We start from the raw sequence: 12,731 nt of genomic DNA on the forward strand, positions 1-12,731 counted from the left end.
CAAACCCGCTGCCTGTCCGCGTACTTTCCTCCGTTAAACGTTTTGAAAAACGTCCTCCCTCTTCCTGGTGGCTTGCTTTTGCGAAGGATAAAACTGTAACCTCAGCCTTGATTTTAGGGCGGTCGGTGGTGATGGTGGCGGTGGTGGGGAGGGGGGGAAAGGGGGTGGTGGTGGGGCGGGAGAAAGAGAAGAGGGTTGGGGGGGGAGTGGTAGGGGGAGAATTTCTTTTTGCCCCTCACACACACACACACACACACACATACACACACACAAAATAACCTTTTTGTTTCCAAGGAATGCGGTAAAACAACAAATCGGTGCCTCGGGTATAAAGTCCTTTGGTTTTGAACGACGGCAAATTGATTTCTCTCGACTTTTTTATGCTTCCGAGCGAGCGAGCGGGCGGGCGGGCCGGCGGGAACGTCGGGAATCAGGACTGCGGCTTCATGGCCTCGTTGATGATGCCCGACGAGGAGTTCCCGTTCTCCTGCTTCGGCGAGACGCGGCTGACCAGCACGCCGCCGTACGGAGAGGCCACGCTGCCGGTGGACGAGGGCCGGTTGTCGCTCACCGGGAGGTCCCGCTCGGCCGGCCTGAGGGCCGAGGGCTGCAGGGGCAAGGCCAGAGGGAAGCTGGCCATGTACAGCACTCTGCCGATCCGCTTGGCAACCTGCGAAAGCAAGGTGACGATCGTAAATAAATAAGCGCCTCAAAGCGCTTCACGGGATATACGGTGAAGTGGAGTGACTGTACGTTTGGTGGGCGAAACGCGGCAGCCAACGGCGCACAGCAGCGTCCCCACGAACAGTCGTGGATTCAGTGACCGAATTATTCTTTTTTTTAAGGGATTATTACCCCCGGAAACCAATCCGCCAATCGGCTGACAACCGGGTTCCTCCTCACTGCTGGGTAAACAGGGGCGTGTGTGTGGAGTAAGGAAACTTGACCAACGTTTCGTCCTGCTGCCCGGGAATCGAACCCAGGTCTCTCGCTTGCGAGGCGAGTGCTCTAACCACTGAGCTACAGGACAACGTTAAGGGGTTTAACCAGTGGTGACCAACCTGTGGCCCTTGGGCTGGAAGTGGCCCACGGAGGCCATTAAGAAGTGGTGCACAACCCCTATCCCCCCGAATATTCGCATGAGTCACGGGTTTACGTAAGTCCGTGGCTCGAGCCCGAGCTAGGGTGTTTTCAGTTTATTTCTTGACTGCGAGACCTCGAGGGAATGTTTGTCTGGAGGGAGTTGGGAGGAAAGACCAAGGGATTTCCAAGACACTAAAATAGAGAGAACGTAAAGGTGGGAATGGTGGGGGTGGGGGTAAAAAAAAAAAAAGGGGAATTGGAATTGGAATTGGAGGCTATTTTCTGGAACTCCAGTCTGTGTGCAAATATGTTGTTGATCAAGCCTGGATGGGGCCATTTTATATGTTTATTAACACATCGTAAAGAGCAATTTCCTAGATTCCTGGATACGTTTCGTTTTGCACCAACGAGAAGCTGTAATTGTGCGATCGGACGAAACCCACGTCTTATGGCACAGATACAGTCACCGCTCAAAGCGACTGGAGGCGGCCAGAAATATTCCGTTTGAAAGCTTCACCGAGAGGGAAGGAAGAAAAAAGATAACGATGGCTGATTATCTATCTATCTATCTATCTATCTATCTATCTATCTATCTATCTATCTATCTATCTATCTATCTATCTATCTATCTATCTATCTATCTATCTATCTATCTATCTATCTATCTATCTATCTATCTATCTATCTATCTATCTATCTATCTATCTATCTATCTATCTATCTATCTATCTATCTATCTATCTATCTATCTATCTATCTATCTATCTATCTATCTATCTATCTATCTATCTATCTATCTATCTATCTATCTATCTATCTATCTATCTATCTATCTATCTAATGCAGCGCTGGGTCAGAAAAGTTGCCAAGAACGTATGAAACAACAGTCGGGCCAGTCATCCCTTTAAAGTGGGCAGAGAGATTTGCCGTCAATATTAATGTTAATCAAAAACATATGTCCAGAAACCAGGACCATATGCGGACTCCTATATCAGTTCGTGAGCAGCTTTCCCCAATCCCCCCCCCACCCCCAGAAACTTTTCGTCCAACTTTTATGCGCGTGCGAAGAGTGAGAGAGAGGGAAAGAGAGAGAAAGAGAGGAGAGAGAGAGAGAGAGAGAGAGAAAAAGGAAGGCTGAAAGACCTTCTTCACCCAAACCGATGTTGTGAGACAGTTTACCCTCATAGGCTTTGAGATTTCTGAGCAGCTCAGATCAATGGCTCGCGATCAGGGCCCCGGGTGCTAATGTGGTGATGTGGAAGGCACGACAGCCAAACAGACTCATCGATTACCTGCGCTCGGATTTTCAGTGCCGGTCCCAGCTTGAGGCCCATGTTGTTCAGTAAGTGCTCTTCTGTAAGGAGGGGTAATGTCTCCCCATCGATAGCCTGGTCTCGAAATACCTGCGTGTTACATACACCCGGCGTTACGCACACTCAGTGTCTGTGCCAGCAGGTAGGGAGGCTCGAAACTCACGATGAACTCACAAACTAAGGCAACTGCGGCTCTCACATTGAGAGGATGTCTCAACGCGCCCCCGCAGGGTCTACTGTATAAAGTGGAGTGCCTGCGTGTTTCGCACAACAGCAAATTATATTTGCACAGCGCCTCTCCTCCTCGTGTTTCTCCCACGATACGCAAATAATACAATATAGTATACACAGTCAATCCACTGTACAATATATGCTGTCAAGCTGTATCAGACGCAAGGATTATTATTATTATTATTACGATTCTCAGACAGATCAAGAGAGCTGGGCAAGAGGGCAACAGGGTCAGGGTTGTGACGGATGAGTTAGGGACAGATGGGAGCAAGTATTTCTGTAGCCGGAGGGTGATCCAAAGGGCAGAACAGGGTTGCAAGGAAAGGTGGTTGAGGCCAGGATGCTGGAACTCATTTAAAAAAACAGCTGGGAAGGATGAGATCAAATGGGCCAAAGGGCTTTCTTCATAGCGAGTGACCGATTTTATTTGGTTTATCTTAAATAGATGTATGCGTTCATTATATTCTTAATGGAGTGCCTTTCAAGCTCGAAGCGCCTCACAGGATCCCCACAGGGTGACCAAAATGTTGTGATGCCATCACATCATCGTTATTATTATTATTATTATTATTAAAGTTCTAATACGTCTTAAGGAAATGCTTTTTAGCTAATAGGGCGGCTGAAAAATAAAGGCTGTACAACGCGAAGCGTGATGTATATTTTGCGGGCGAAACTCTTGTGAATTTGTTTCCCCCCCCCACCCCGCCCCTGCAAATAGCCCCTATTCCCCCCCCACACTCTCACACACACACACGCGCGCACATACCCCTGCACGCACACTTTATTTCCAACAGGAGCACTGAATACAAAGTGCTCCCTCCCGCACACCTCGTCAAAGCTGAGCACTGCGAGCCTGTCACTGACCTGGGTGTATTCAGCACAGCCAGAGAGACCGCTGATGAAGTTACAGACGTCATCCACGGACCATTTGCTGATGTCCTCCACCACAGCGCTGTCCTCTCCATCCAGAAAAAGGCTTCCGATGCTACCTGCGTGTGGAGAGAGGGGGCACAAAGACTTAGATTGAGGAACTACAGTTACGAAGGACTCTTTTAATAATCATAATAATCCTGGCATTTGACACAGCGCCTCATCACGTCTCCGAGACGTCTCAAAGCGCTTCGCAGGACACACTGAGAAGCGAATTGACTGGGCATTTTGTGGGTGAAAGGCGGCAGCGTCCCCACAAACAGTCGTGGATTGAAGTGACCAAATTATTATTATTATTTCTTTGAGGGGTGGGTGGGAGAGGGATCATTACCGCTTGAAAAGTGATCCACCAATCGACTAACAACCGGTTCCTACCGTACAACAGAGGTGTGCGGATGGGATAAGGAAATTTGCCCAAAGTTTTGGAATTGAACCCGGGTCCTCTCGCTTACTCTAACCGCTGAGCTACAGGACTCCCACGTGTCGCCCAATGGCTTGGTTCTAATTGGAACTATTTCAGGCTCCTCATGGACTGGAGCTCAGACAATCCACCCCGTTGCCTATTTCCCCCACAAAACACACAGTGACTACACTTTACAGTGTGTCCTGTGAAGCGCTTTGAGACGTCTCGAAGACGCGATGAGGCGCTGTGTCAAAAGCCAGGATTATTTATTTTTTATTATTATTGTTGTCCAACGGTCGCTCTTTGCGAACCTTAACTTAAATTCCACCTCGTCTTACCCCCAAGGCCGTTCTGCCTCACAATTTTCGTTCTCTGATACTCTGTCCTGGGATCCCTCCAACTCCCTCCCACCCTCCCCGTTTCCTTACTTCTTTTCGGTCTTCTTTACCTCCCCTCCCTATTCAGCCCCCTCCCACTCCCCTGTCTCCTGCCCCCCCACCCCCATTCCCTCCCCCTCCCCCACTGGCTCGGGCAAAAGGACTTCTTTCTGATGTGAGAAAGGGTGCAGTATAAACTGTAACCGGTGCAAAATTCTTCATCTCTCGGTCTCAGTTTGGAAGCTTGAAAAGAAATCAGTGCCTGAATCAAGACCCCCAAAGCGAAGATTTTATTCCCACGACTCTTCACCAACCTTAGAATGTAAGACAAAACTTAGGAGAGAGACTTTTTTATCCTGCTGTATTGGCGGTGACGTAATTCAACGAAGGCCTTTGGCAAGTCGTTTCTCCCCAACCCCCCTTCCTTTCCCCCCCCATCTCTCCCCCCCCCTCCCAACACACACACACACACAGGATCTGTCTCAACTTCAGTGGGTCCACAAGTTGACAGAAACACAAGCCTGAGTTCCAAAGCCCTACACGGACCTGCCAAGAGAGGAAGTGCAGCTGAAATGGGTTCCCCCCCCGGGCTACAGCAGCACACATACGAAGCTACTTAAGCATTTGTTCCCAGCGTGTGGGATCCACAGGGATTCCAGCCTTGGCCTCCCGTCAAGGCACTTCCTCCTCCTGATTCCCATCCAGGAAAAACGTTTAATAATTCCAGCGCAGCCCACGGAGCGAAGGATTTACAATCCGATGGAACACGCTTTGTGTTACTTGTGGCCAGCTCATCCTCCACCTCCGCCTCCGCCACTCCTTCCCCCACGCCCCCTAACTCTCCGCAACTCATCCACACACCCACCCACCCCCACCCCTTCCCAAATGCTTCTACAGCACAGAAGGAGGCCACTCGACCCATCAGTCCAATACTGGCTCTCTGAAAACGCTACCTCTCTCTATTTCATCCCATTCTCCTGCTCCCCCCCAACCCCCACTTCCCCGCGCACACTCTCATATTCCTCATTGCAAGACACTGATCCAATTCCCTCTCCGAGCCATACCATTTGACCCAAGTCGGATACGGTTTCCTAGGTCAAGTGAAGTCTTTTTTGGAGACGCATTTTTTTTCCCATCTCTTTGTTGCTAAGACGGCCAGTTCCGGTTTGACAGGAACAACCTGTGCTTAGTTTAGTTGATAGGGCAGGTCACGTCTTGCTAGATAAGTAGCTATCAAAAGGGAATGGTTCAGGTACTTGGAAAGGAAAAATGTGCAGGGCTATGGGGCAAGAGTGAGGGCAGTGGGGCTAGTTGGATAGATCTTTCAGACAGCTAGAACAGGCACTTCTTCTTCGGACATCCTCCCACCCCGTTGACCTCCACCCACCTTGACTCCAACCCCCAGCTCATGTGTAAACCCTTCACTGTCTTTGACATGTCCACCTGACCTGAAAGGCACATCACAAAATGCCGGCATTATTATTATTATTATTATTATTAAATAATCTCAGTTCAAAGAGTGACAGCTCCCTAAAAAGCTTCCCTGCATGTTAACTTTCCATTGATGTGTTCATTTCCCTTCCCCTCTCATTGATTAACATCCCCAGGCACCCTGGCTAACACCAATTGAGTGCTGTTAAGTTTATGGATTCAGTATTGGCTGCTAACAGCACTGGTCTTAATCTCCATCTGTCGCAACGGTGCTCGTAACCGCAACGCGAAGCCCGGGTCAATATTGGGCTGTTACTTAACGCGTCTCTTGGAAATCCGGTACACCGCCAATATGTAGTTGGGTCAGTGGTTAGAGCACTCGCCTCGCAAGCGAGAGGACCTGGGTTCGATTCCCGGGCTGGTTAGGACAGGACAGGGCAAAACAGTGGGCAAGGTTCCTTACTCCACACACGCACACACACGCACACACACACGCCTCTGTTCACCAAGCAGTAAGTAGGAACCCGGCTGAGACCATACAACAACAGCAACTTGCATTTATATCGCTCCCTTCACGTGGGATAGTGTCCCGGAGAGCTTCAAATAGAGGGACTTGGGGCTTCGGGAAAGCGTGGTTTACGTGTTAAGCAGACTCCCCCCTCCCCACCCACCCACCCACCACCAGCTCGGGGTAGGGATTAAGCACCGCAATTGCATCACCCACCCCACCCCTGAAGGAAATGACAGAGCAGGTGCTCACTTGTGACCTTTCGTCCTTATCTGCTGTATTATATTAAACAGCGCAGATCTGGACTTATAACTGCTGCGTTATATCCGCTAATCTAAATTAGGAGGCTCAGAGTAATACTCTGGTAACAATGAAAGACACTGGCCATTAGGAGACAGCGAGCCGACTGACTGTGCTCCAGAACTAACTACGACAGTCACTCTTAACACGCGGCACAAGCAAAAGTGTTTGCAAGAGGTCCAGTTGAGGAGGGCTCTTTGACCCATTTTACACAGACTGCCCCCCTCCCACCCCCTCTGTTTAATCATTTTTTTAAAAAAAAACCCAATTGAATCCTTGCGCTTGATACGGCGCCTTACCAGGTCTTCGAGACGTCTCAAAGCGCTTCACAGGGTATCTACCGTCAAGTGGAGTGACTGTATGTTTTGTGGGCGAAACGCGACAGCCGATTGCGCGCAGCAGCGTCCCCCACACACAAACAGCCGTGGATTTAAGTGACCGATTGATTATTGTTATTTTTTGAAGGAAACAGAAGAGAGTTTTTCTCTCTCTCTCTCTTTCTCTCCCTTTCCCGGTGTCCGGGCCAACAATAAACCCCAAATAAAATTGGTCACTCGCTTCATGGCTGCGTGTCAGGTATCGCTATCGAACACCGTGGCTCCCACATTAGCCTATAAAAATATACCGTCCCAGTAAGAATAAGAATGACCCTTGCACTTGATTCTTATTGCCTCGTCGAGACGTCTCAAAGCCCTTCACAGAACATATTGAAATGAATTGTTTTGTGAGCCCTCTCTAAGCTCTGAGCTGCATAAAACTCCACCCCCCCCAAAAAAAAATCACGCCGAGCACTTTAGACGCCTCGACGCCGTGATAAAGGCAATGAGTTATTAAAGTTAGGGTTATTAAAGTATGCGACATTTCATAACTGATCCGATGTGCTAATTATCACACCCGACCCGCGACTAAAAGAGCCCCCCGACTCTCGCAGACAGCCTGGCCTCACACGTGACTTAACGACCGCAGGGAGCACTTGGTTTAACCTCGGTGTCAGGCAGAGAGAAACTCGATCCTTAAATGTATTCCTCGCCCAGAGATCAGGTCACATTTGCAGCTTTACTCTCCCCGCAACAGCTATTTCGCATTTTTCTGCTGGCTGTTCCAAAACTGCCAAATGACATTCGCAGACTCTCACCCCCTTCCTCTGGGAGGCCAGACGTTTCTGCCGCTGTTTATTGCTCTCAGGGAAAGGCACTGACCGTGATCATTATCGCATCGCTGATAAATGGGCGTGAGACAGTCAACAGCCGAAGACAGCTTAATGGATGTGTCCGCCCTCTACCACCTTCTCTCATATCTCCCCCTCCCTCTCTCTCTCTCTCCTCCTCTCTCTCTCTCTCTCTCTCTGTCTCCCCCTCCCTCCTCTCTCTCTCCTCCTCTCTCTCTCTCTCCCTCCCTCCCTCCCTCTCTCCCTCCTTCCCCCCCGCTTGCCTCGCTCGCCCTTTACATTTTTTCCGGCTCCGTTTTTTCATTAAGGAACCCCGTTAAAAGACATCACAAATTAAGAACCCCTTCCCTCGATCCAGCCATAATCCACAGCCTCTTGGGGGGGAGAGAGAGGAGAGAGAGAGAGAGAGAGCTCCAGATTCCCACTACCCCTTTGGGTGAAAAACTGCCTCCTGATTTCTCTCCTAAATGGCTCTGATTTTAAGACGATGTTCTCCCCCACTCACCAGACGAAATAGTTTCTCTGTCGCTACTCTATCGAATCCCTTTATTATTTCAAACACCTCAATCAGATCCAAAAACCTCAACCTTCCAGACTCGAGGGAACACAGACCACGTTAAGAGCATAAGAACTTGTGAGACGAAAGAAGGCAAAGGTCCATCTAGTTCCCCTTCCACCCGCAGTCGCTTGACAAGCCGTGCCCCAAACCGTAAGCTTATAATAATAATCCTTCCGTTTGATAACAGCGCCTTATCACGTCTTCGAGACGTCTCAAAGCGCTTCACAGGACACACCGTCAAGTGCAGTGACTGTGTATTTTGTGGGCGAAACTCGGGCTGCCAATTGCGACCAGCGGCGTCCCCACAAGCAGCCGCGGGTTGAGTGGCCAATTTCAGTGCTGTTATTTTTTTTTGAAGGTAATTATTTCCCGCCCACCACCCCGGAAAAAAAGCCACCACCCCCCACCCCCCCACTCGACATAACGACCGGGTTCCTACTGGGATGGTGGGGCTCGACGCAGCCTGCCTCACCTGTGTGAAAGTAAGGGTTGGCAGGGTAGGGGAATCCAAACGGCAGAGGCTGTGGAGGGGGGGCGGGCAGGTATTTTTTACTCTCGTTGATGCCGGGGCCCAGCAAGTGGCCGGGGGCGTCCGTCTCCACGGACACGCAGGGTGGGTTCCGGAGGCCGGCCGCCTCTCTCGCCTCCTTCAGGCCGGGCTCGCCCAGTTTGGCGGCGGAGCTCTCCCTGCACTCTCTGAGTTCGCTGGCAGAGCCTCCGCCCACCTCGGCCTTCAGGCCCTCTCCGCCCTCGGCCTCGCTCTCCGAATCCTTCATCTCCTCGTCGTTCAGTTCGGATGGGCAGTCCCTGGGCCGGACCTCGTGTGGCTCCCGGGTCTCTCCCGGGGCTTGGGGCTCCGTCCTCTGGTGCTGGTGCTGGTGCTGGTGCTGGTGAGGGGCCTTCCTGTTCCCCTTGCGGCTCGGCTCCTTGCTCGCTGCGATGCCCGGGACGGCATGGGCCAGGGACAGGAGTGGGGCAGTGTTGTGCCGGAGCACCAGCATGGCGCTGCGTCGCGACAGCTCCTCCCTCAGCGGGTGCCCCTCGGGGATCTCGTGCAGGCTGCGTAGGGCTGGGTGGTCCGGGGGCAAGCCGGGGTGCAGCCCCAGGGGCTCGCTCCCCAGCATCCGCTGCCGGTGAAGGTTCTCCAGCTCTTTCTGCCGCAGGAGCTCAGCGGACATTTCCAGTCTACAGAGTGGGGGGAGGAGGCGGGGGTTGGGATTGGGGTGGGGGGTCCGAGGGAGAGGGGGCAGGGGGAGAAGGTGGGAGAGAGGAGGTGGAGGAGGTTCAGGGGGGAGAAAAAGGAGGGAGGGAGGGAGAGAGAGAGACAGAGAGAGAAAGAGAGGGGGCATGAGGGAGGCAGGGAGGGAGGGAGATGGAGGGAGGGGGAACGAGGGAATGAGGAGGGAGGGAGTGAGAGAGAGGGGGAACGAGGGAGCCAGGGAGCAAAGGAGTGAGGGAGAGAAGGAAGGAGAGAAAGGCGGGAGGGAAAAGCAGAAGAAAAAAAATCAAAATCACAATCCTCGCATTTCCCTTCGGCTGAAAAAGCTTATTTTTTGCGGCTTATTTTTTGCGGAACAATTCGGGTTTCAAAAATGTGACGTCGCTCAGAACTGCGGACAGTAAAATAGGAACCACATTCCTCTCGTTTGGTTCCAGCGACAAATCGCGTCGTGGGAACATCTCAAAGCGCTTCGCAGGGTTTTTACTGTGAAGTGTAGTGACTGTGTTTTATTTGCAAAAGGCAAAATACTGCAGAACGTTACTGGAACGATGATAATAGCCATATTAATAAAAGTTATTAATAGCATTAATCCTTATTAATCCTGGCATTTGACGCAGGGCCCGATCACGTCGTCGAGACGTCTCTAAGCGCTTCACAGGATGTACTGTGACGTGTAGTGACTGTGTGTTCTCGTGAAGGTCGGCAATGAATCCTGAGGAGAGCTCGTACCTCGCTAGATTCTGCTTCCGAAGCATTTCTTGTTGCCGTGCGAACATTTCCGCTTGTGCGGGCTGCAGAAACCCGTAGCCTGCTGGAGGGGGCGGACAGGAAAGGTTTAAGAGGAACTTTCACACGTTGAGATGAAGTCAATGCATCTTATAAGCACAGTAAACTGCCAGGTCTCCATCACTCCCCGCTCCCCTCTCTCCCACCCTCTCCACACACACACACACACACACCACACACGCACCCCCACACACGCACACACACACACCACCCCCCACACACGCACACACCCCCCCCCCACACACACACACACACCCACACACGCCCCGCAGTTCCCGATTTCACTGGAGCTCCTCACAGAGAGAAACAACCTCCGTTCACCAGACTAGAGACGAAACACACAGGGACAGGGACAGGGACAGGGACAGAGAGAAAGAGAATGAGAAAGACACAGACACAGACACAGACACAGACAGACAGACAGACAGACAGACAGACAGACAGACAGACAGACAGACAGACAGACAGACAGACAGACAGACAGACAGACAGACAGACAGACAGACAGACAGACAGACAGAGAGTGAGAGATGGAGACACCACTCACACACACACACACACATAATGTTTGGCTGAGCGCCTGAGCCGGGGGTGAGGGCAGATAATAATAATAATAATAATAAATAATAATTGCATTTGATACAGCGACTTATCATGTCGTTGAGACGTCTCAAAGCGCTTCACAGGATACACTGTGAAGTGGATTTTGTGGGCGAAACGCGACACTCAATTGAGCACAGATAAGCTGAAAGCCGGGCCAAGCGAAGGTGGGGTGGGTAAGGAGGGCACGTGAAGCAAAGGGGGGGGGGGAAAAAAAACACAAAGGGAAAAAATAATTCAAGTATGATTGAATCCTGGTAATGAACCCAGAGGAGCACAGCAGCTTGTAATTGAGGGCAGCGCTGTGATTAAAAGACTCGTCGACGGCTTTAATGCTTCAAACTGTCCTCCGTTCCAACCTATGACACTTCTACACAGTCATTATTGCTTAATTGTTAACTGGGTCAGAACGTGGCAGGTGGGAACACTAAGTGAGCCCCGAATGGGTCACGGGATCTTACAGTAATAATAATAATAGTAAGAATAATAATCCTTGAATTTGATACCGCACCTGATCACGTCGTCGAGACGTCTCAGAGCGCTTCACGGGAGTGATTCCCCCACAGCTGTGTGTGGGACGCTGACCGTTTCGCCCACGGAATACACCGTCACAACACTATTATTATTATTATTATTATTATATTATCATTCTGCCGCAGGACGATTTCAATAGGCGCCCGAAATCCGGGAGAAATCCCGAGAATTCCCTGAATTACCTGGAGTCTGGCACAGGGCTGACGGCATTCCCAGGAACGGGGGTCTGAGGTGTGGGCCCAGGGCGATGTGTGGGGCGTTCTGGGGCGAGAGCAGAGGATTGGGGTGAGACATTTCCCTGGAAAAGAAGAGAACACAAAACAGTCACCTTCTGGGAGGATGTAAGGGGTGGGGGGAGAGTTGAGGGGTGGGGTGGGGGGGGGTGGGGGGGTGTGGCGGACGAGGGGTTGGAGTGAGGGCATTGATTGGAGAACATCAATTAGTGAGTGACCACAAACACCTTCCCTTTGTTGGTGCCATCGTTGGGAATATTGTGGCCCAAGCCTCCCCCACCCTCCCCACTCCGCCCGCCCGCCAGACACACGATTCCACCCGGTCCCAGCCTGCCTCGAAACACTCCCCCGTCAAGTCGGATTGCGGCAAATCACGGTCAACGGCGAAACTGCGCATTGCTTGGACGGGAGTTTTTAAACCGGGAAGTTTGGGAACGTTGACAATCGACCGGATTCGGGCGCAGGGTTTGGGGGTTCAATCCCGGCCTCTGGTAGGACCCGCAGACCTGCGATCGGACAGTCTGTGGCTCTTTGGGAGGAGGGGAGGGGAATTGAGGGGGTGAAATTCTCTGCCTTAACATCACAATTTCCTCAAACACTCAGGTGCAAATTCACCCCATATGTAATATAAAAATCCTGTAATATATATTATATATATATATACTCCTCGTCTCTCCCTCTCTCTCAGCCTCGCTCTGTGTGTTCAATTATTAACAGGGCCCCTTGTTGGAGCAGCAGGTGGACTCGGAGCAGATTTCCACAGGGATGTGAAGCCCGGAGTTTATTAATATTTTAAAAAAAAACACACGCGCACACAAACACAGACCTCCCCTCATTGCGGAGAAGAAGAGAGAGCGAGAGAGAGAGAGAGAGAGAGAGAGAGAGAATGAAACACCTTTCGCAACCGCCGCAGTTATCATTGGAGACGATGTGCACATTTTTATATTAAGAACATTGATAAGAAAAGACGAGAGAGAGAGAGAGAGAGAGGCAGAGGGAGAGAGGGAGGTTTCGCCCCCAAATACTCCACTTTACAGTATAATCCCGTGAAGG

At 51.1% G+C, this 12,731-nt stretch overlaps 1 protein-coding gene across 4 annotated transcripts in view; it reads right to left on the minus strand.

Annotated features, from left to right (window-relative positions):
- Positions 1-242: 242 nt before the first annotated feature.
- The window catches only part of samd11 (sterile alpha motif domain containing 11), a 127,965-nt gene continuing 115,476 nt past the window's right edge, over positions 243-12,731 (minus strand). For all 4 annotated transcript variants that reach the window (XM_042343578.1, XM_042343575.1, XM_042343577.1 and 1 more), the window contains 6 exons: positions 11,628-11,743; positions 10,255-10,336; positions 8,776-9,488; positions 3,492-3,616; positions 2,376-2,486; positions 243-670 (listed from right to left, as the gene is read on the minus strand). In XM_042343578.1, coding sequence (XP_042199512.1) covers positions 431-670; positions 2,376-2,486; positions 3,492-3,616; positions 8,776-9,488; positions 10,255-10,336; positions 11,628-11,743 — 1,387 coding nt within the window. In that variant the 3' untranslated portion in view covers positions 243-430. The remainder of the gene's footprint in view (positions 671-2,375; positions 2,487-3,491; positions 3,617-8,775; positions 9,489-10,254; positions 10,337-11,627; positions 11,744-12,731) is intronic.

The sequence above is a fragment of the Callorhinchus milii genome, unplaced genomic scaffold (assembly GCF_018977255.1).
Source record: "Callorhinchus milii isolate IMCB2004 unplaced genomic scaffold, IMCB_Cmil_1.0 Scaffold24, whole genome shotgun sequence".
NCBI classification, from domain to species: Eukaryota; Metazoa; Chordata; class Chondrichthyes; order Chimaeriformes; family Callorhinchidae; genus Callorhinchus; species Callorhinchus milii.